Source organism: Myodes glareolus, chromosome 2, assembly GCF_982192425.1.
Source record: "Myodes glareolus chromosome 2, mMyoGla1.1, whole genome shotgun sequence".
Taxonomy (NCBI): Eukaryota; Metazoa; Chordata; class Mammalia; order Rodentia; family Cricetidae; genus Myodes; species Myodes glareolus.
In genome coordinates, this window is record NC_142027.1 from 743,565 (window position 1) to 767,190 (window position 23,626).

General features: G+C 35.3%; 1 protein-coding gene and 3 pseudogenes across 1 annotated transcript; 2 read left to right on the top strand and 2 right to left on the bottom strand.

Moving 5' to 3' along the window:
* Positions 1-206: 206 nt before the first annotated feature.
* Positions 207-426, bottom strand: LOC148122831 (Nuclear RNase P; annotated as a pseudogene).
* A 4,910-nt stretch (positions 427-5,336) lies between these two features.
* Positions 5,337-6,314, top strand: LOC148122832 (olfactory receptor 1165-like). The gene has a single exon (XM_087898326.1). The coding sequence runs from the start codon at positions 5,337-5,339 to the stop codon at positions 6,312-6,314; it is 978 nt and encodes a 325-aa protein (XP_087754452.1).
* Positions 6,315-9,437: 3,123 nt separating this feature from the next.
* LOC146895379 (olfactory receptor 5D3-like) lies at positions 9,438-11,910 on the bottom strand (annotated as a pseudogene).
* A 1,876-nt stretch (positions 11,911-13,786) lies between these two features.
* LOC146895380 (olfactory receptor 4P4-like) lies at positions 13,787-22,292 on the top strand (annotated as a pseudogene).
* The last annotated feature ends 1,334 nt before the right edge of the window (positions 22,293-23,626 follow it).

Genomic DNA, 23,626 nt, shown 5'->3' on the forward strand with positions numbered 1-23,626 from the left:
AGGGACGTTGTTTAGGGGATAAATGTTTTTATCTGACTGAATTTTTGGCGACAAATGTTTTTATCTGACTGAATTTTTGGCGACCTTGGCTGAGGGCGGCGGCAGCAGCGGACAGCGGCGGCTCCGCCTCTGAGGCGCGGCCCACCGTGGCGCGCTCCGCATGGCCCAAAGGCATGGCTCCGCCCCGGGCCGTGCGCGGGCTCGCCGGTTATCCCGTAACTGCGAACTGTACCTCAGCCTCACCTCAGGCATTGAATTCGCACCGCCGGCTGTGAGCCTTTTCCAAGCTCCGGCGAGGGGGGGCATCCGCCCACCCGTGGAGGGGCTTCTCCTGCCCGGTCCGCCCGCGCGCAGAGCCCCATTCTCTGGGAACTCACCTCCCCGCTCGCCCATGTTGCTATGGAAACACAGTTTTTCCGCAGAGCCGATTCAGCTCCTCTCTGCTTTCTATGGCGCCGCTGCTCACCACGCAGCTTTCGCCTCAGTCAGGCGAGTCCGCTCAGGTGCTGAAAAAGTCCTCCAAAAACCATAGCCCCGCCAGAAGGCCGGGACATATAGCCTCTGATGTCACACGGACTTTAGCCTGCCCGTCGCCATGGCGATCTGGCTTTCCGTAGGCCCCCAGCAAACTCCCCGCCAGCAACCGGTTGCGTCTCCCTCCTGAGTAGCTGGGATCACAGGTGTGCACCACCGTGCCTGGCCCACTTCCGTGTTTCTAATCAGGCATTACCGCTCAAAGGCGGGCCGGCTGCCGCCAGCACTCTCAGCACGATCAAGCAGCTTGTCTTTCTCAGTCAAAAAATTAAAGTTTTTTGTACGTGAGAGCCAGAGACTGAGCTCTCTTATCAAAATTAGGCGAAAATCACCTCCAAAAGCTCTGTGGCTCTTTAAGAACAGGGAAGGCAGTGATCAAGTTTGCCTCCCTACGAGACTGTTGCCTCCAGTCTCTATCAGCGAGTACGCAGGTGGACGGAGAGGGAGCGGAAGCCGCGGTCTCCCGTACCCCATCGTCCTCAAAGTCCCGCCTTAGTTACCTCGCCTTTTTTGCTGCTGTTTACATTCCTCCTGCACTGAACTTAAGGGATTTTTCTTCCCCGTTGCTTTTTGTACCTTTTTTCAGATACCTTAACTTTGATTTTTTTTTGTATTTTTTTTTTTCTATTTTAGGCCTATCCTTTGAAATTCCTTTTTACATTTCTTTTCCTCCCCTTTCTGGGGATTTTAACCGACGTCACTCACCGCTCCATGTTCTCAGAGTTCTGAAATTCAAGGCTCTCTGTGCTGGTGTCTGATCTTGGCTTTTTCTCCCGGGCTTTCTCAGGGTCCCCCGGCGTAGTTGTCAGGGTCCCTCAGCGTCCCGGAGTTTCGAGCACCAGTTGCGGGGCGCCATCCTGTCCAGCAGGAATGAACGCCACCAAAAACGAGAATTCCTTCTCTGGTCACATCTTTATTTGGAGCATTTCCTTGAGGAAAATCGGGGGAAGGGACGATAGAGCAGGGACGAGAGAAAGCTTAGAGAGAGAGCGTTGGGCCCCGAGGCAGCTGCTTTTAAACGGCGGAGCAGCTTGAACGCTGTCCTGATTGGTTAATGCCATTCTGCTGGTCTGAGCATGTGCAGGCAAGGGTGCAGGCAGGGTTGCTCAGCCCCACGTGGCTACCTCCAAACTGCAGGACCACCTGTGCCTCCAGGTGGCTCCCAACAAAATAATGCTACAGAAAGTCTGTTATTAACTTATTTAGAAATGCAAGCTGATAAACAAGATATAATTTTTGGAAATGTAATATTTTCAACAATAAATTCATACTATTTTGAATTGCACTTTTGTTGCTGTAAGTTTGATGTAATTTTCTACTAATGATTACAAACCTATTTACTGTCCCATATAATTTGGTGATTTCAGTTAATTATACTCATAATTGGGAAACAGTTTGTTTCTAGTTCATGGTAAACTTTCTCAAGATTTCTGTGGTTTGATTCCCTGGGGCCATGCTTTGAGAGTTAAAACACAATCTTTGACTGTCATATTTGGTTTCTGAGTCTTACTCACACTGTAAGAATTTTTAAGCTGAACATTATCCTTTTAGTAATAAATAAATTTTCTTGGCTCTTCTCCTGGCATATTTTGAAAATGGAACCATTATAGCTTAATTCCATATTAGATTGATGTCTTTAATCAAAGTTTTATAATTTTTTTGTAATTTATGGAATTGATCAAAAAACCTTCAATTAATGAACCTACAGAGGGAGTATGGTTTTGGGTGGTTAGCTAATTAACATGTCATATCATGATTCAGATGTGAGAGACTCTAAGTTGAAACTATATTTTTCTTAGGGAAAGAGCTCCGTGACAACATAAGATTCACCTGAGATTCATAATGCAAGGTACTGAACTACTTATTATATTAGTAAAAACCTTGACTTGAGTTCATGTTTGAATTTTATTAGTGTATTGAATGTGTAATAGACATTGTAGAATTAAAATAATATTAATTAAACATTTAATTTTGACAATAAGTAGGTAGCATGTACATAAAAATGCTCTTGTTGAGACACTGGTAATTTGATAAGTTTAAATGCAATGAAGTGAGAATCCACACATGAGTGCATGTTGAATGATTCTTCTATTTCACCTAACCTGTAACAAAAAAGAAGATGCAAACAATGTGTGATAGTTTGGGAAACTGCAGGAACCTAAATCTGAAAGCTTAATAGTAATCATAATAAGATCAAGGAAGAACACCGCTTCTAGTGTATCTTTGTCAGAGTGTTTCCATTCATGGTTTCTCATTTAGTTACACAAGTCATAATTTACAAAATATTAATGGTAATTATATATTTGCTTTTTATGTATTATAAATCTTAAGTAAACTCAAGAAACCATGAAATAGCAGGAAAGAACAGCTTATATTTTGTGGACATTCACTGATATGTGTCAGAAAGTATTTATTGCTCTAAAAGTAACTTATATAAGTTATATGATAACAATGACAGTGACACCAATACTGTTAGTTAATAATTACTCATTATGTTTTCATGTCCAAGGGCAATAGACCTTCCATAACTTGTTGGAGCCACATATGAATAGTTTGTTTAAACAGAATTTCAACATATGCTGACCGAATTCTGTCAACATTCTTACTGACATCACATCTGTATATTCAAAAGAATCAGTAAGTGGCCTGTTATTAAGACTTGAGTAGCAAGCCCTGTTGTTCACAATACTGGGACATAGTTATTAATTGGGAGAATGTTCAATTCACTTAAACATCAAATTATTGCAAAGAGAAAGGAGAGACATTTCAGAAATTTTTGAAGCCAAAATTGCATTACATCTTAAATATTAATAAGGGTAAAGCACATATTGAAAACCTATAATGTGTACTATTGAAAATGTAGTATTACTGTACCCGAGTTTCAATTATCAGAAATACAAGGAAAGTCGTATATATGGAAGAGTACAGAGTACTACTGTTTTTCATATTTGCTTATAAGAATGTTTCTATGAGGAAGCAGATATTTACTTCTAAAGGTCAAATTTCAAACAGAATACTATAAACTTTTAAGAATTTAAAAATAGGCCAAAGAGTCTGTAACCTTATTTTAGAGATTTAGGTTTGCTAGAAAATGTTAAGTAATCTAAGTATTCAAGATTAGAAATGATTGGACAAAACTAATTTGTTCTCGACTATAAAATACTGTATGAGATACCCCATTAAAAGTGAATCTCTGTATTGGCATTCTCAGTGTAGAGAAACCAGACATGTATAAAATCCTGCAGAAGGGAAATTAAACCTACGAAACACGGAATAGAATAACCAGTGCATATGGCTTGATATAGAAAAGATAAATCAAGAACTTTTGGTTTTCATTGTAAAAAATGATGATTTATATTAGACCTCTGTCTTGCAAAACAACATTTGCCTAAATTACATAAATTAAATTTTTGTACTAAAAATTAACATTTTAATTATTTAATTATCTGTTCGACAAAATAAACAATGGAGGAGACAAAAGATGTGACTCTCTACCCTTTGTACTGATGTTTTTGTGTAAGATGAGTCAGTACTGGAAAAGAACTGACTTTATAATCTTGTCTTTTATTAAAGGATTCTGTGGAGTGTTGAATATTAGAGTGTATGCTAAATTTTATTTATGTTTCATGTCCCAGTTCATAAAATCATGACTGTGATGCTAAATTCATTTGCAAATTTCTGTACTTTTTACATTATGTTTATATCATTTTACTTCAAACGAATTTGAGATTTTATATTGTATTCCTTTCCACGCATGGCCTTTTTTTTTGGTTTTTTTTGTTTGTTTGTTTTGGTTTTTTTGTTTGTTTGTCTTTTTTTAGTAATTTTATTAAATTATAAAAGTTTCCATTTCTGCCCCACCTCCCAACACCCTCCCACTCCCCCCACTCCCCTTCCTCCTCCCTCTTCGTCCCTAAGGGCAGACAGGGTTTCCTGCCCTGTGGGAAGTTCAAGCTCCTCCCCCTCTTTCCAGATCCAGGAAGGTGAGAATCCAAACAGACTGGTTCCCCAAAATCCAGTATATGCAGAGGAAACAAGTCCCAGTGTCATTGTCAATGGCTTTTCAGAAAGACTCCGGGCCAGCCACATTCAGAGAATCCGGCCACATTCAGAGAATCTGGTTGGATCACGTGCTCGTTCAGTCCCATTGTACTTCAAAAGAATTTGAGATTTTATATTGTATTCCTTTCCATGCATGTCATTTTACCAACATGCACACGAAACCCGGATATTCCTTTTCTTTTAGTAAATATTTTAATGTTCATAACTACTAATAGAGGCATTTTATATCTTAGAATATAGAAACAGGAAGACAAAAACAGAAATAGACACTAAATCTCAAACACCATACAATTTAATAGGACAATGTTTACATTTTTTCATAAAAATACCAACCATTATTTAAGAAGAATTTTTTTAGAAATCTAAAGCCATTGCACACATCTGTATAGTAAGAGCCTTGTTTACAAGCTCTTCTCTAGTAACAGAATTATCAGAAATGGTGTCCTAAAAACTTAGATGGTGAAATGGGATTTATATCCAGCTTAGAGTGTTGACTATCCCTAGGTGATAACACTAAAGTGTTTACACAGGGTTGTTCATGACTTCTTGTTGTATATTAAATGAGGTAATGTTTATTTTCGACTGATATAAGAAACCTATGTGTATAAAAAAACTGTGATTCAAAGTCACACTATGTTCTTTTCAAATACCAGTTGGTGTATGCTATAGCATGAATTAAGGTATATTCTTCTCTCTCCCTTCATACTTTAAACATCTTCCACTGTATCCTGCTGCCTGGAATGAATTTTCTGATTTTCTCCAATAGGATCCAAATGCATCACTCAAGAAACCAGAGTACTGGAGTCTTATTTGTCTTCTTGGGATACTCAGAGTATCCGAACTTACAAGTGCCTTTGTTCCTGGTGTTTTTGATCATATACACTATCACTGTTTTGGAAAAGCTGGGTATGATTTTGGTTATCAGGATCAATGCCAAACTCCACACTCCCATGTACCTTTTCCTCAGTCATTTATCCTTCATTGATCTTTGTTACACCACAGTGATTGTGCCCAAACTCTTAGACCTTTTGATAACGACAGACAGATCTATGTCCATCAAAGAATGCATAGTCCAGTTTTACTTTGGCTGTGCTTGTGTGGTTGCCCAAACTTTCATGTTAGCAGTGACGGCCTACGATCGCTTTGTAGCCATTTGTAACCCTCTGCTCTATACTGTGGCCATGTCTCATAGGCTCTGTACTTTCCTTGTAAGCATAATTTACCTCTGGGGTGGGCTCTGTGCCCTCGAACTCACATATTTTCTTCTGGCACTATCTTACTGTAGATCTACCATCATTAACCACTTTTGTTGTGAGTACTCTGCCATCCTCTCAGCCGCCTGTTTTGATTCTTCCTTCAGCCAGCTGGCATGCTTATTAGTTTGTATGTTGAATGAGATTTGTAGTCTCCTGATCATCTTTGTCTCCTATATTGTTATTTTTGTCACTGTCATCAAGATTCCTACTAAAGGAGCACTCCAAAAACCCTTGTCTACCTGTGCACCCCACCTGACTGCTATCTCCTTCTGCCACGGAATCATTCTCCTTCTTCACTGTGTGCTCAAGTCCAAGAGTTCACTGCTTCTTGTCAAGATAGTCACTGTGTTTTATAGCATGGTCATCCCTATGCTCAATCCTGTTATTTACAGTCTAAGTAATAAAGATGTAAAGGAGACTGTGAGGAAGTTAGTTCATGAAAACATCCTTTCTCCCTCATAGCCACACACACGCACACACACCTAAATAATTTTTTACTAATATTTTTATTCATTGATTTCATATTATTCATGTAATGAAACAAAAAAATTCTGAGAAACTGGGGATAATGTGTGTTTTTAACAGTTACGTGTTTCACTATAAATGGCTTTATAGAGAATATAAATTATGTTTTTTAATCTTAGAATGGAGAGAGCTACATCATGATTCTATAATGATATATAAATTTTATTTTATTTTGTATTTCTCTTTTTTCATTCTTTCTTTTCCTTTCTCTTTCTTAAGTCACACCTATTTCTTCCCTTTTTCTGCCCTTTATAATTCCCCCTTGTATGCATGTTAACATTTGTGCAGGAGGACCTTTATATTTATATATGAGTACATATGAATCATAATTCCCTTTGTTTGTTTTTCCAGCAAGCAATAAGAAGGCATATTATATTATGCACATTCTTTAAACTTCATTTGAGCACTTTTAGAATCAATTGTCTTGTCTTCCATCAGTAAGGAAGAAAAACTCTTTGGAAATTATAATGTTTATAACTTTTTAGCAATCACAGTTTCTAACTGCTGGTTCTGAGATTACATAATTCCTGAAACTTATGCATATAAAATTTTAATGTACAGAACATACAAAGGGTAGATAAAATTTTAAAGATTTTGTTCAAAGCAGTATTTACATTATTATTTGAAACATCATTTACTTTTCTATGACCTTTAACTATCTGTTTATCTGAATTACAGCTGGATTCTTTCTTTGTTTTCTCTTGTCAGTCCTGCGTGCTTCAGTCATTTAATCCTTGTATGTATCTTATTAAAGAAATTTACATTTAATTATTATGTGTATGTTGGAGTGTGGGCTTATAAACCTGAGTGCAGTGCCCATGAAAGTCAGAAACAGTCTTGGATCCTTTGGAACTGGAATTACAGTCATTTGTGGGTTGCCCTTTGTAGGAGTTGATACATGAGCTCATATCCTCTGTAGGAACAGCGTGCGTTCTTGACCAGTGGACCGTCTTTCTGGACCCTGCTAGTATGTACATCCATGTTGGCAGGAGTTGGACTATAGCTACTTGTGGCGATCTATAATCATGTTTTCTATAGTCTCCAGGAGGCTACTTCCTTGTCATTGTCTATGTCACACTCTTGAGCTACTGCTGATTCTTTAATAGCAATGTGTTATTTGCTGACCTGATCCTTTCTCAGTACAAAGTTCACAAACTATTCTCCGTGAGCTTTTTGGCACTGGTGCAATATCCTACTCTGAATAAGACATCAGCCAGGAGATTGCTTTTTTTCCTCTGTAAATTTTTGAATAAAATACATAGCCTGAATTAATTTTCTCTCTTCCTTTATTTATATTTATATTCCTATAAATCAGAGTAATCATGATTTCAATGGTGGGATGATACACAGCTGTCTACATGTCTTTCATATGTCACTAAGATTTTCATGGTACCTGTCTTCTTTGTCTTATTTTTTTCTGTAAAATATCAAGGCTTTCAGAAGGTATCCTTTGTCATTGTTTGATAGATCATCACCAGACTATGGCCTAAGCAACAACGATGTGAAGGAGATAGATAATAAATACCAACTGATATAGTAAAGCATATCATGTTAGACATTTTATTTGACTTAGAAAGTAACTGTGCTGTTGTTCAATGTCAAATTGACAAATCACAAATGTGAAGTAACCCACTTATCAGAAATTATTATCACATTATTTTACATTACAGAAATTAACAGGCCTAAAATCACAAATGTCTTAGAAGTAATCCCTGAAGTGAATATTCTGGCAAGAAGATTTGAGTATCAGCAGACTCTTTCATCTCTATCCAGATCAACGTTCCTTTTAACTTGTAAAATTATTTTGAGATATACCCAAGTACATGTAACTTTAGTGCTGAGTTTTCAAACATCACTTTTTTCAGCACTTTGTATAGCTGTGAGACAGCCTTCACTGAAGTTTGCTAGATAAACTTCACTGACTCAGACTGTTAGTGATGGATATAAACGTCTATGTAGAAGGTGGTTTCATGCTAAGCATCAGAATTAAGTCTCCCCCCTTGAGATTCACTTTCATACCCCGCCATAGGCTTTGTAACAGATTTACATTACAAATTCTGGATTCCTTCCTATACCCTCTAGTGGGTGCAAATCTATTTGCAGAGTGGTTGGTTACCCCAACACACTCACTTTTTTGTAGTTTTGTTTTTTTCTACAAATGAGGAAAGCCAGTCACAGTGTCAAAATTATAATTTAATGTATAAATATAAGGTATGGTTTTTAAAAATTGGGATATATATTAAAAGTCCATATAAGACAAATAGAGTTCATTTTTATTGTGATTTCATTCCCCACTACATTATTTCTTGTTCAAAACATTATTTTATTTAAATGTATATAGCAATTGGCAGAGTTTTTTTGTTAAATGCATATCACACCTAATTTACAGACCACCAGATATTAAATAAAGGAGGTATCCCCATAGTTAAACTCCATGATTGTTGATATATTAATGTTTATTTTTAAGAACCTAGAAAGCTCTGATTGGATAAGTTTATTTTTTACAATTCTTTAAGAGTAAAGGGAATTACAATATTTATTTTAGAAATAAGAATCAACAATTACAAAATAAAAAAGAACTTTAATTTGCAATTTGTTGTAGAATATCATTGCACTACATTGAACTTTATGAAAATTTTGATACTCGAACATACATCAGTCTTGATTCGCAAGTGAGAGTTACAAAGATACAATAATTCACTTCAGGCAATTGAGCACCCTATTAATTACAAAATAATTTAATCAATTCCATGTATATAAATTTTTGTTAGCCAATGACTGTAAAAAGGAGAAATTTGTTTCATAATGAATGTGTACTAACTTAAAAACTGTGCACATTGAATTTCAAGTATAAATCTTCACTTAAATAAAAAGCTCATGGCTACTTTCCTTATGATTTATAGCTAAATACTCAACCTCAAGTTAAAAAGAATGGTTAACCAGGTAACTTGTAGTTAAACTCGCTGTCTTTTTAATTTTTTTTAGTTTTAATTTTGTTTATCATTATAGAAAGTATGAGAAATTATGTACAATATTCCGTTAAAATGAATGAACATGGCATTATATGATTTTAGTGATTAACTTCCTGACAGTCTCTTTGACATCTTTATTCCTGAGAGTATAGATCAGGGGATTTAACATGGGGATGAAGATTGTATAGAACACTGAGGCCACCTTGACCATGAGCCATGAGCTCTTTGTGTTTGGTACACAGTAGAGAAAAACAATTGTCCCATGGAAAATAATTATGGCAGTCAGATGAGAGGCACATCCATAGAGAAGGCTTTTCTACGGCCCCTGGTGGAGGGCATCTGCATGACAGTGATGAAGATGAAAATATAGGATGTAAGAATGATGACCAAGCTGCTTATTTCATTAAATGTAGCAGAGCCAGAAATAATTTCCTGGCTGATGTAAGGGTCAGAGTGGGATGCTGCCACTATTTAAAATATTAACTCCTTGAAAGGATAATCTCATCAAAAAGTAAGTAAGTGTTGTGGAACATATTAGACCCCAGGAGTATGATGTGCCCACTAAAATGGAGCACAGTTTGGGAGACATGGCAACGGTGCAGCGAAGAGGATCACACACTGCAATAAACCGGTCGTAGGCCATCACTGCCAACGTGTAGGTTTCTGTCATCACACATGTACATGCAAAGAAGACCTGCAGGATACAGCCTGAGAAGGAGATGGTTCTGTCTTCTACAAGCAAGTTTTCTAGAAGTTTGGGTGTCACAGAAGTGGAGTAACAGAAATCCACAAAGGACAGGTGAGCAAGGAAAAAGTCCATGGAGGTGTTGCGAAGCTGTGTGTTGACCATGACGATGGCAGTTATGCCCAGGTTTCCCAGCAAAGTGACGGAGTATGTGGTCAGGAAGAAGAGGAACAGGGGCACCTGGAGGTCCGGGTATTTTGAGAAGCCCAAGAGGATGAAGGTCACTGAAATAGTCTGGTTTTCTTGGTCCCTGAGATAAAACAGAAAAATTGAAAAACAGACACAATTAAGAAGACAGGGTGAAAAATGTTTATAAAGATCTACAAATAATTTTATTTCAGTGGTTAAATTTTTAATTCAAAATATAAGTTGACATATCATAATATATGCTTTCCTTTGCAGCATAATGTTGCTTACTCCATAATAAAATACATTTCACAAGATTAAAGATGGATCACTCAAACATAGGATAAAATTTCATCATAAAATTGTAGTATTATTGGCTGTTACAGCAGGCACACTGTAAACTCATGGTGTATCATGACATATTTTAGTTATACAAAGCAGCAGTTACAGTGAAAACTTTGATCTTTTAATTTCCTAATTATTGAAAATAACTACAGTTACAGAAAAAATAAAAAGGAGTTACTCCTATATGTGTTATGCTCTTCCAAAATATCTTAACTTCTCCTTTCTATGATTTTAATTACATTTTCTTGGAAATACATTATAAGTATTTACTGACTACTCAGCATCAAATTAACACTGTTGCACATAAGATAAAAATGACATGTCTGTGTGCAAAAATTAAAGCCTTATAGTATTCACTATATTGTGATTTTATTGTTTAAAATAATATTAGACTTGTGTCCTCTATATAAAAACTATCATTGACATATACATGTAGTTTTTCTTCAAATACTACTTTGGGTTTGGTTAATTCAATGCACAACACTTATTATATCATGAATACCTTTACAAATTTCACACAAACTTTATTGAGTCCAAATTCTATAACTAGACCTTTAAAACTTGACACAAATCACCATTCTTTCTCTGATCCTAATACAACAAAATGTGAGCAACTTAGGGTTGAAGGAGGAATCTTTCCCATCAGTAACCAAATGTGATTTCAACAACTTCTGATACATCTTTTAAACATGTGTAACTTTTCAGTCCATTTCTCATATTTGGTGCCTATTTTAACGCACTTGGTGCTAAATTTCAAAATCAACCATTTTACTCTTGGAAGTGTCATCTATATTCAGTTGTTTGATGGCTCTGTGTGCTGTACATATTGTAAATATGTTCCAGTAAAGAAAAAATTCCTTCCTTTCTTTCTCTGAGATCCAACTTAGGCTTATCATTACATTTCTTCTATGCACAGAACATCATATTGAATATTTTAGAAACTAATGAATTATCAAATTTAATTTGTATCCTCAATTTTTCTTTTGAGAATTAATATAAAGTGATATATGTATACACACATATGCATATATAATTACAAATAAGCATTTCATGAATGTGTTATAATTGATTAAAGTTATAATGTTTGTATATAAAAGAAAATACATATAAATATATGAACAAATAAAATTATTTGGAAATATTTGTAACACAAGAACCATATAATGGGAAACAACATGACAAATTCATCTAGTTAGTAGGACTGTGTGATGGTCATAGATGGTAGATTTACACATAGATTTTAAAGCCTGAGAAGACTAGGACCTTATATCACTTTCCTTTTAAAATAAAATAAAGTGAGAGTTGAGTAAACTCACTACAATGCAGAAAAGTTTGATGTATTCATTTACTTAAGACTCTTAACAAAAATTAAAAGGCTCCAGAGCCATCTCTGCTAAGAATTCAATTTATTTTTAATTAATTGTATGAAACATAATAAAACATGAAAAATTCAAGTTTTATTCTATTTTCAAGAAATATTTTAGAAAAATGACTTCTATTACATAACTTTTACAAAAATGTCTCTGAAAACTGAGAGAAAGGAAAGGGAAAAAGCAGAAATCAAGCACCAAACTGTAACCTACATGTATGTCACAAATACTTCGGGGATGTGAACCCTAGAGAATGAGACTGAAGAATTTCCCTGGAGGCACAAATCAAACAATTAGATAAACTGAAGCCACATGTGATATTTTACTTGTAATTTTCTCTAATATTAGCAACATTTTCATAACTAATTTTAATGATTCAAATACCTTATTAAAATTTTGTGAGATGCTAATATTCTTTAAACTTAAATACCTACAATCTTTTTTAAGGACAGAGATATTGAATAAGCAACATTCGCTATTTTTATTAGAACTTGATTATTGATTCCAATACTTTATCAATTAATGACAGTAAACAGATCTTCAGAATTAATAAAGGACATGGCTGAATTCAAATGATGATGTACTTTTTCCCTTATATTTTTAAATTTTGACTAGAAATAATTTTTTTGGCTTTTTATCTTTTAAACTATCACCAATTTTTTTAAAAAGCCATAGTTGACTACAAAATAACAATTAATATGACTAAAATCTTCATTTGAAGTTACAATATTTACTAGACTAGTGTTAATGTTAAACATGTCTGTGTACTATACATGTGAGCACTCTCTCAACAACAAAATTATTTTTTTACAGTTAATATTTTACAGTTGCCATAAAATACTCTGATTTATAATAGAGTCCTTTCAAATTTAAGACTAATACTAATAAGAGAGGAACCACTAAACATCTTTAAATAATTATAATTATAAATGGCCTTTAAAAATAGAAACATTTCATAAATTTTCATGAAATTTTTTACAATGCTCATAATAATCCTCTTTTAATTGTCCCAGTTTTAGTAAACGTCCTACTAAAATGGGCCCTACAAATGGTCTTGAAACCTAAATTTAAAAAAACAACAAGACTAATTTAATGAATTTTAAAAAATCGCGCCAATAAAGCTGCAAAATCTTATGAACTACTAACTCCGTGACAAAGACATACGACTAAATGTGAGAGGCTGGACTGCAGTAACCTAAGCTAGTGGAATATGAAAGCAATTGTAGTTTGCTATACCAGTATCTGTGTGGCCATTTTTAGACAAAAGTGGTCAGAAGAGATAATGAAAGTCACTATGTACCAATGAGGGGAGTTTTCCTTCATATTGATATTATTTTATAAATAATATAAAAATAATAAATAATTTTCCTGAACATTTGTCTACCCAGTTTCAGAAGTGAGGCCCCACTCAGCACATAGATGGATAGTATTGAGCCCATCAAATTTGCATCCTCCCTTCAGTTAATCTTCTTTGAAAGATATTAGTATCATACAAAACAAATATCATGATTGATACTGAAAACATTCAATAGTACTTTTTACAAAGTCCTTGGCCAGTGTTTAGTAATAGTTGGCTGATGCATGCAGGAAGTGGTCTTTTTCTTTAGACAATGCCAAAACACACTGAGGAGAAAATCCCATTTTACTTTGTGTGGTGATTTGAATAAGAATAGTCCCTATACTCTCCTGTATTTGAATGTTTGGATTGTTAGAATGTGGCTCTGTTAGAAGGTGTGTCCTTGTTAGAGTAAGTGTAGCTTTCTTGGACAAAGTGTGTCAGGAGGTGGACTTTCAGTTTTTAAATACTTAACCCAGGCCCAGTGGCTCTTTCTCTCTTCCTGCTGCCTAACGATGCAGATAAAGAACTCTCAGAACTTTCTCCAGTACCAGGTCTGCCTGTGCACTGCCATGCTTCCCTCCTTAACAACAATGGATGAATCCTCTGAACTGGTAAACCTGCTCCAAATAAATGTTTTCTTTTATGAGAGTTGACGTTATCATGGTGTCTATTTGTAGCAATAGAAACATTAACTAAGACACTATGTTTAAAATGTTTAAAAGAAAATGGTAAGAAAAATCATGCTTTTCAAGGTTTATTTTGGAGTTATGCCCATTAAACCTCTCAGGGTTCAGAAAGATTACTAGAGCAAGTGAAAATCTGACTCTTAAGATCTGAGGGTAAATAAACTAATTCACTTATGTTACCTCTACATGCTCTCTATTCCTTGAGAAAAGAAGCAGAGAGAAGGGGCAATCCCCACCATGATTTTAGTTTTTACAGACATGGTTGAAAAAAATCCATAGGCAGAAATAGTGATTATCAACATGTATTTATTCAGAATCCCAAAAAGAAAGGCAGAATCTAATAAAGCAGTGCTCCAGGAAAAGGTGACACCACCCAGGAAGGGTCAGTATCAAGAGACTTCAGGCAAAGAGACCCTGTTGAGATGACCTGACTATGGTGTTTGCAGCTTGCTGTGGTTTGAAACCTGTTTGCTTTAGAACTAAGATGCAGACTGAACATTTGAATGTTTTTAGTTTCTGACACACAGAACTCATTTTGATTAAAATATTAAACCTAAGAATTAAGACCTAAACATTACCCTCAGGGAAAGAAAGACTCAAAATAAGAAATGACTAAAGTCCCTCTTCACTTAAGACGGGGGCAGTCTGAGCGCTTAACAGCTGCTCAGAGAATGAAAGTGGTATTTAATAACAACAAATGGTATTGTACTCTTACCAGTAATGACCTGATATTTGCAACTACATATAAGATGATGAAAAAAATTGATATTGACCTATAATGCTAAGAACAATGATATTGACCAAAAGAGATTTGAAAAAGTTGGTATTGACTGACATGCTAAGAATTATGATTTTGACTTGCTGTTGTTGGCAACTACTTAGAAAGTTTTAGAGACACTGTAAATGTTTGGAGTTGATATATATGCTAAGAATTTTAGATCTAAATGGTGCTCTAAATCGGGGAAGAAACATTTTCAACTTAGGCGATTCTCTTCTCCTTTAAATAGGAGACTGTAGCCTTTGAGAGCTTGATTATTCATAAAGCGTTACGATTTATCCTGACAAAAAGGTATGGCTATGAGACACAGGGCCCAAAAGTATATTTCTCTCCACTAATCTCTTTTCTTTACAGAGATCAGAAGTCAATGATGGGTTTGAAGCTTCTTCTCTCCAGATGCCTAAGATAGGAGCTCTCATATGTCAATGTCTGTTCCAAAGACGGGAAAATTTGCATAAATGAAGAAGTCTTTGCCCAAGCCAGGTGCAATCTATCTGTCCTGTTACAGAAGCATAGACTTTATTAAAATTAATAAGAGGAAGTAGATTGGAGGCCCATATTTCAGATGAGATATTTACAGTGAAGTTCTCTGGCCATGCTTGGTTTCCAGTGCAGTGCCATCCTGCCAGACAAGCTGTGGCTACCTAACAAAGGCCTCAAGATTTATTGTTCTCTTTTATTATTATGTAGTTTGCCTGGGGAGAGGTGTGGATTCCAAGCTGGTGACTGAGTTGCAGGTGTGACCCATCCCCCGGAAAGAGAATATTAATGAGTTTCCATCTTGGTTTATTTGGGGGGCATAAAAGGTGTTTGAATAATAAACGCGGGTGATCTTCAGGTATGAATGAACCCTGAGACTCCTTTCCGATATTGCTGTATGAACTGTGTCTCAATTTTTCCCACACCTCTGTACTGGTCCAGTTAGGAAAAAGTAGTTTTATGTTGGGGCATTGGACCCCAACATTTCTCATTTAAACCAACCCCTACCTCCTACCAAATCCACTCTACTTCTTCACCTACATGCGTACCTAACAGATGTCTCTCTCTCCTTGTGTCTATCTGTGTCTGACTCTGTCTCAGTGTGTTTCTCTTTGTCTGTCTGTATCTTTCTCTTTCTCTGTCTCTCTGTCTCTCTCTGTTTTTGTGTTTCTATCTCTTTGTCTCTGTCTCTCCCCTATCATAGAATTGTGTGAATCAAACACAATTTGTATTGTCCAAATATTCTTGCATGTTTTGTCTGCCTTAGGTTGATGCACTACTATCCAAGACATTAAAGAAAATTCTCTTCTCTTGTAATATCTGTCAGTCTCCAACAACTCCTCCCCTAGGGGAGAGACTATATGCCTATATCGTGGTGTTTTATATCTTCTATATTTCTACACCTTGCTAGGATTTTTATTTTTCTGGTTAACTTCTGCTCTTGTGCACCATGTTATATCTGCACCTTGACCAATTGTGAGTCTCTGTGTTTATACTGAAAGACCTGGATAAATCCAGATCCCCCTAGCAGGAATAAATAGAGCCAAAAATCTAAGCAGGGAGGGAAGAATCAGAAATCTAGGATTAGCCAGTTCAGTTTCAGGAACTAGCTGAAGATAAAGTTAGATTGTAATCTTGAGAATAATCTTGAGAAACAGGGAGTTGCCCCCTTGTGAATATCATTGGTATTTTTGGAATTTTCTATGATGCCCTCCCTACCCCTTTGGATTACTGGGCTGTGGTTTCTTCCCTTAAATACCCCTTCTCCCAGCTACTCAGGGTTGAACTCTTCCCCTGCATGAGTTATGAGTCATGGCCCCAGTGCACTGGTTCCTGTCTTCCCATCAATTTTTGTTGCAAAAAACAAAATATAAACAGTAAAGGCTGTGGAATTTAAACTATCTCTGATTTCATGATTTCTCATTGTGTGGCGTGAAGGCAGTGGGTAAAGAGTTGGAGTCAGTTTGATAGGACACACTGACTAATGACATTCCTTACTTTATGCAGGGAAGGAAGCTTTACATTCTGGGAAAAAGGAAATGTCATAATTTTAGGATCAGAAAAGTTAGGCATCAGTGTTAAGGAGGAAAAGTAGCAGATGTTGTCTTTGCAAATCTACTCTGATCTGTTTACAGAAATACAACCAGCCATTAGTCCCAGCTTAAAATCCCTCTCTACCAATGTAGAGATGATACATTGTTATCATGTATCATTGTTATCAATGTAGAGATGAACTCATTGTTACATAAGTAACGATGAGTTCAGAGTTGATTTCTGAAAATAGAGGTCTGTGCTTGTTTTGACTTCCATCTAAGCAGAACTATATAAAAGGATGTCATCTATTTAAGTTCAGGGACTTATGAAATAATACAGGCAGATGAAAGAGACAAACTTAAATATTATTTACTGAGTAGTGATAAAATGGCTTATATATGTGATAGAAATTAAATACATTGATAGATATGTGTATAGTATTGTTATTATATTTATCCTCCTGTTATTCTCTCTTACTCCCAACCTCTCCCTGCGGAAACCTTAATCAAATAATGTTCCTTTTTTCATGCACTTTTCGTGACTTGCTGAATTTATGAACACCACAGATATGTACACACATTCACACACACATTTTTCTAAAGAATGACTAAAATGGAGTGCATAATAAATTCAAATAATTTCTAGAGTATTAGTTTATATTTTGATTTCTTTGATTATTTGACTTTTGTTTAAGGTGAAAAGTAAACTAAATGATAGCTTCTTTAGCATGTCTCAATAAGTTCAGATGTACTCAAGTATACCATTATTCCTTTAAAATTAATTCTGTGTATCTAAAATATACAAAATAATGATCTTATAATCTTCATTTTAAAAGCTTTAAATTCTTAAGATTGTTTTCCATTATTGTTATAATAACACAGGCCTTTGATATTTTTAAACACTGATTTAGTATGATGTTTTGAAGAATCTCAAAGAGCTGCAGTGGATAAGAAAAGGTAGACAAAATGTCTACCTATACAAAATGAAGAAAATCTCAAAAGAGTCCTGATCCAGCTCATGTAGAATGTTAAGAATAAATAATTCATTTTCCTACGTAGTCAGAAGAATCTGAGTTTTAGAAGAGATTAAAATAGAGTATTACCCATTTTTAAATCATTGGTAATAGTGGGGAAGCTTAAAGTACATCCGTTAATTGAACTTAAAATTTTATGTGGCAGAAAAAAAATTGTTCTTCACTCTCTAGTGTAGTGGATTCCAGAAAGGATGTATTGGCACTTACCACCAACTCTGTAACACTCTGAAAAGATTCACACATGCTTAATCTTTACACAAATTAAATGACAACTTAAAAGGAAAGGCAATGAATCTCAAACTTACTGGAACTGGTGTTATGTGCAACTAATATAAAATAGTTTATAACGTTCTCATTTGCATAAAAAATAGTGAATTTCTCATATGATCAAGCAGACTGAACAAAAGTTTGCTTCTAGATTATTTTTCTTATATTAATATTTTTAATAAACTTAATAAAATTATATTTAAAAGTCTACAAGTCAAAAGTGTTTATGCATATTAAAATGAGATTGTGTGGGTAGAATAGTTATGCAATGCTGGGTTCTATCTTTAGCATCGCGAAAGAGTGTAAAGCTAGGAAAAAGGTAACACAGAAATATTCATGATGTCTGGATTACTTTACTTCAAGACGATAAAAAGTAAGAAGTGTAGAGAAAATAATTGGGAGAACCTGAAAAATGCAGTTTGAAATTCTAAAACTGAGATTGCTGGAAACTATCAATTCTCACTTCTAGGTTGGTGTGATGGCTAGTCTCCATTGTCCAATTGACACACCTGGCAAAAGGGAACCTGAGTTGAAGAATCACCTACCTATAATTTACCTGTGAGATGTCCATATGGCATTTTCTTGTTTGCTCATTGATCTAGAGGTCCCAGGCTAAGGGGGGCAATTCCATCCCTAGGCTGGCTATATTTGAGCCTGGAAACTGGCAGCTGAACAGATTTCTATGTTCTCTGTTTCATGTACAGCCTCCAGTTTCTGGCCTTGGGTTGGAATTCATCAAGGAATGTTGTCTGTAAGACCATTAAACCCTTTCCTTCTCAAATTGGCTTTTGGCTGTGTTTTATCAAAGCAACACAAAAATAAGCTACAACAAGGGGTCAATTAGAAAAGTTGAGTAACTTGTATGGTTAAGTAAAATGTAACTGAATTGTGTTATTAAGACTTGGGTAGATGCTAAAATACAAACAAAAGTTACTATTTTCTCAACATGTAGGATGTAGTTACATAGTTGACTCTATTTAATATAGAATTCTTTTTTTTCTCGCATTGATATTTCTTCAGTAAGTCAAAAATAGTCCTTTATTATACAAATACAAATTCCTAAATATAGCAGTTCAAATTATTGAGACTAGAAACAGATTTTTCAGTTATGTGAAAAAAGAAACCCTATATAACTATGCAGTGATTCCAAAGACACAAGCCCATTATTCACATATATTTGTATATAGAGTGTGTGACTCAACATATTTTATTTGTGGCAGTACTCAAGTATTATACTTCATGAATTTACATGTAAATGTGTTCACATTTAATCATTTTGTTTTGTATCTCGTCTCAAAAATGAACAAAAAAAAAGTAAACTGGACTGGGATTCTACAGAAGTAGCTATTCTATAGTTCTTTGGTGGTATCCTATCCATTTTTGTTTGACAATGCATCACTATAGAATCACAATACAAATATGTATTATTCTACAACATTAATATTCATCTGAAATATGTAAGACTATTAAACAGCTAGTCCTGTTTTCAAGATGTTACAAAAAAAAAAACACCGTTGGAAATTTTTCTTAAATAAAGATGAAAATTTAACATTATTCAAACTCTGAATATTTTTTAATCTAATCTGCTGCCTGAAAGGGGACAATTTACAGCATTGTGCTAAATGTATTTCACACATGTTTAAATTTATTTCAGATTGATTCAGACAATTGCGGATCAAGGTCTATAGGACTAATATCACAGAATTTATTCTTCTAGGACTTTCTCAGACAAAAGAAATACAAGCTCTTTATTTTGTCTTATTTTTACTTTTATTCGGGAACCTACTTATCATGATTTCTGTCACATGTAGTCACCTTATAAATCAACCCATGTATTTCTTTCTGAGTTACCTCTCATTTTCAGATCTGTGTTACACTTCCACTGTGCCCCCAAGCTGATCATCAACTTAGTAGCAACAAGAAAGTCAATTTCCTACAATGGCTGCATGACACAGCTCTTCACCATGCACTTCCTTGGGGGCATTGAGGTCTTTATCCTCATGGGAATGGCCTACGATCATTACATGGCCATTTACAAACCCCTGCACTACACCATCATTATGAACAGGCAAAGATGCGATGCAATGATTGCCGCTTCCTTGATGTAGGTGGGCCTTCTGTTATGTGTTATTTTCATTGGTTAATAAAGAGACTGCCTTGGCCCTCTGATAGGACAGAAAATTAGGTAATCAGAGCCCAACTTGGGAGGCAGAGATAGATTGACCTCTGTGACTTCAAGGTGTGGCAGCACATGCCTTTAATCCCAGCACTGGGGAGGCAGAGACTGATCTCTGTGAGTTCAAGGACAGCCTGGTCTACAGAGTTATTCTGTGACAAAGATATACAGAGAACCTGTCTCAAAAAGTAAAAATAAAAATAAAAGAAATAGAGGTTGAAATAAAGCCATATAAAGATGGAAAATACACAGCAAATCTTGATACTGTATGCTATTATGCTCTCTTTGAATTGTTTGAATGCTGAGGAAGGAGCAACAGCTGCTAAAACTTTTGTTTTAGAAACTTTTGTTCTAAATGCTGCTGAACTAATCCAAGATTGGAATTTTGAAAATACCTTGACCTCAAAATTTGGATCTAAGGATATGATACTTTGGAAAGAAGGTTTTTCTTTTGTTTTCACAGAGGATGGGACCCTGTGGATTGCTTCTATCACAATATGGTATGATAGACCAAGCCCTCCTGAAAGGTTGCTGTGAACACTCTCAAAAAATTACTTCATTCAAATGCCAACTGAGATGAACCTGGCAGACAGTTTATACCATGAAAGACCTGATTAACAGTGCATTAACAGTGATTCCTTCCTATACAGCAGGGAGAAGATTGTAGAGAAATAGCTATGTTCACATTCCCAAATATTGTTTATAAATGTTCTTTTTCATTTAAAGGGGGATGTAATATAAATATGAATAATTTGCATTGGTATGAATTTTTAGGTCAATTTTATTATATGTATATATATTTCTGATCTTGATGGAGGTATTGTAATTTAAAAATGCAATGTATAATTAAAAATATAGGTTGTTAATGGATAATCATCGATAATAGTCAAACTTATAGTCATGTTAGTTAGATTTTCTAGATGTACATAGATATATTTCAGATAGGCATTCTTCATCTCTTTCAAAGACTACAGAATATGGTATTTTAAATGTTTTAATAAGATAGGGCTTTTCATGACAATAAGACATGTCTGGTTCTGGCAGTACCAATCTACTTCAAGAGGAAGATGGGCATCGAAGAGGCTCCTTATGGAGTTTGATAGTAATTTGGGCAAGAAACTGCTCTTGCCTGGACTGTTATATAAACTGGACACAGAGAACCTGCAGAGAGAGGACTGCTGAACTTGCCTAAAGGTGAGATAATCTTTCGGGGTTCCTGATTCATGAAAGAGTCTGTGAGACATTCTGCACTACACAGCAGATCGGGACTGAACTGCCTATGAAATTTCCTGCTTCATGGAAATGTCTGCTGGATACTATGGGCCTGTAGGGTGAAGATGGATGCCCCAATGGTACAGAGGAACTTTGGGTGACTGTCCAGGCAGCAAAATATCTCTGTCATTTCTAGAGTTTTGGAAGTTGCTTCTTAGGTAATAATATATCTTTCTGGAGTCTTTGATGGAGTTGAAGAATGGTTATTTATAGTTATAGTTTTCCATTATTATGATAAAGATAAAATAGATATAAATATTGTAACTGTAATTCTTACGTGATAACTGTTTTGTTATATGTAATTTTACTATGTTAAAGTGAAAGCCTTTCTTTTTTGTTTAAATAGAAAAAGGGGAAATGATGTAGGTGGACCTTCTGTTATGCGTTATTTTCATTGGTTAATAAAGAGAATGCCTTGACCCTCTGATAGGACAGAAAATTAGGTAGGTGAAGTAAACAGAATAGAATGCTGGGAAGAGGGCAATGAGGCAGACGCCATGGAGCCAGCCACCAGGTCACACATGCTGAATCTTTCCCGGTAAGCCAATTTGCGTGTTGTTATTTCTGGGGCTAAGCTAGCCATGTCGGGAGCTGGGCAGGATGAAAAGCAGGCCTGCCTGAAGCTCCTTACTACAGTTCCTGTGCTGGGGGATTTCTGCATTCCTTTGATCAGTTTCTGCTGGCAGTGTTCTTACCTTACTGTGGCCCAAATGAAACAGATCACTACTTCTGTGATGTGTACCCTCTGCTGAAACTGGCTTGTGCTGAAATCAGTGGTAAAAAGGAAAAGTAGCAGATCTTGTCTTTGCAAATCTACTCTGATCTGTTTACAAAAATGCAACCAGCCATTAGTCCCAGCTTCAAATCCCTCTCTACCAATAAAAAACAAGTAACAATGGGTTCATAGTTGATTTCTGAAAATCGAGGTTTGTACTCGTTTTGACTTACACCTAAGCAGAACTGCATAAAAGGATGTCACCTATTTAAGTTCAGGGAAATATGAAATAGTACAGGCAGATGAAAGAGACAAACTTCAGCATTATTTACTGAGTAGTGATAAAATGGCTTATATATGTGATATAGAATAAATACATCGATAGATATGTGTATAGTATTGTTATTGTATTTATCCCCCTGTTATTCTCTCTTACTCCCTACCTCTCCCTGCAGAAACCCTCCTCAAATAATTTTCCTTTTTTCATGCCTTCTTTGTGACTTGCTGAATTGATAAACACCACAGATATGTACACACATTCACACACACATTACTCTAAAGGATGACTAAAATGGAGTGCATAATAAATTCAAATATTTTCTAGAGTATTAGTTTATATTTTGATTTATTTGATTATTTGACTTTTGTATAAGGTGCAAAGTAAACTAAATGATAGCTTCTTTAGCATGTCTCAATAAGTTCAGTTGTACTCAAGTATACCATTATTCCTTTAAAATTAATTCTGTGTATCTAAAATATACAAAATAATGATCTTATATTCTTCACTTTAAACATTTTAAATTCTTCAGATTTTTTCTGTTATTGTTATAATAAAACAGGCCTTAGATATTTTTAAACACTGATTTAGTATGATGTTTTGAAGAATCTCAAAGAGCTGCAGTGGATAAGAACAGGGAGAGTATTATCCTATACAAAATGAAGAAAATCTCAAAAGAGTCCTGATCCAGCTCATGTAGAATGTTAAGAATAAATAATTCATTCTTCCCATGTAGTCAGAAGAATCTGAGTTTTAGAATAGGATAAAATAGAGCATTACCCATTTTTAAATCATTAGTAATAATGTGGAAGCCTAAAGTACATCTGTTAATTGAACTTAAAATTTCATGTGACAGCAAAAAAAAAATTTTTCCTCACTGTTTAGTGTAATGAATTCCAGGAAGGATGTATTGGCACATACCACCAACTCTGTAACACTCTGAAAAGATTCACACATGCTTAATCTTTACACAATTTAAATGACAACTTAAATGGAAGGGCAATGACTCTCAAACTTACTGGAACTGCTATGTGCAACTAATATAAAATATTTTATAATGTTCTCCTTTGTATAAAAATAGTGAATTTCTCTTATGATCAAGCAGACTAATCAAAAGTTTGCTTCTATATTATTT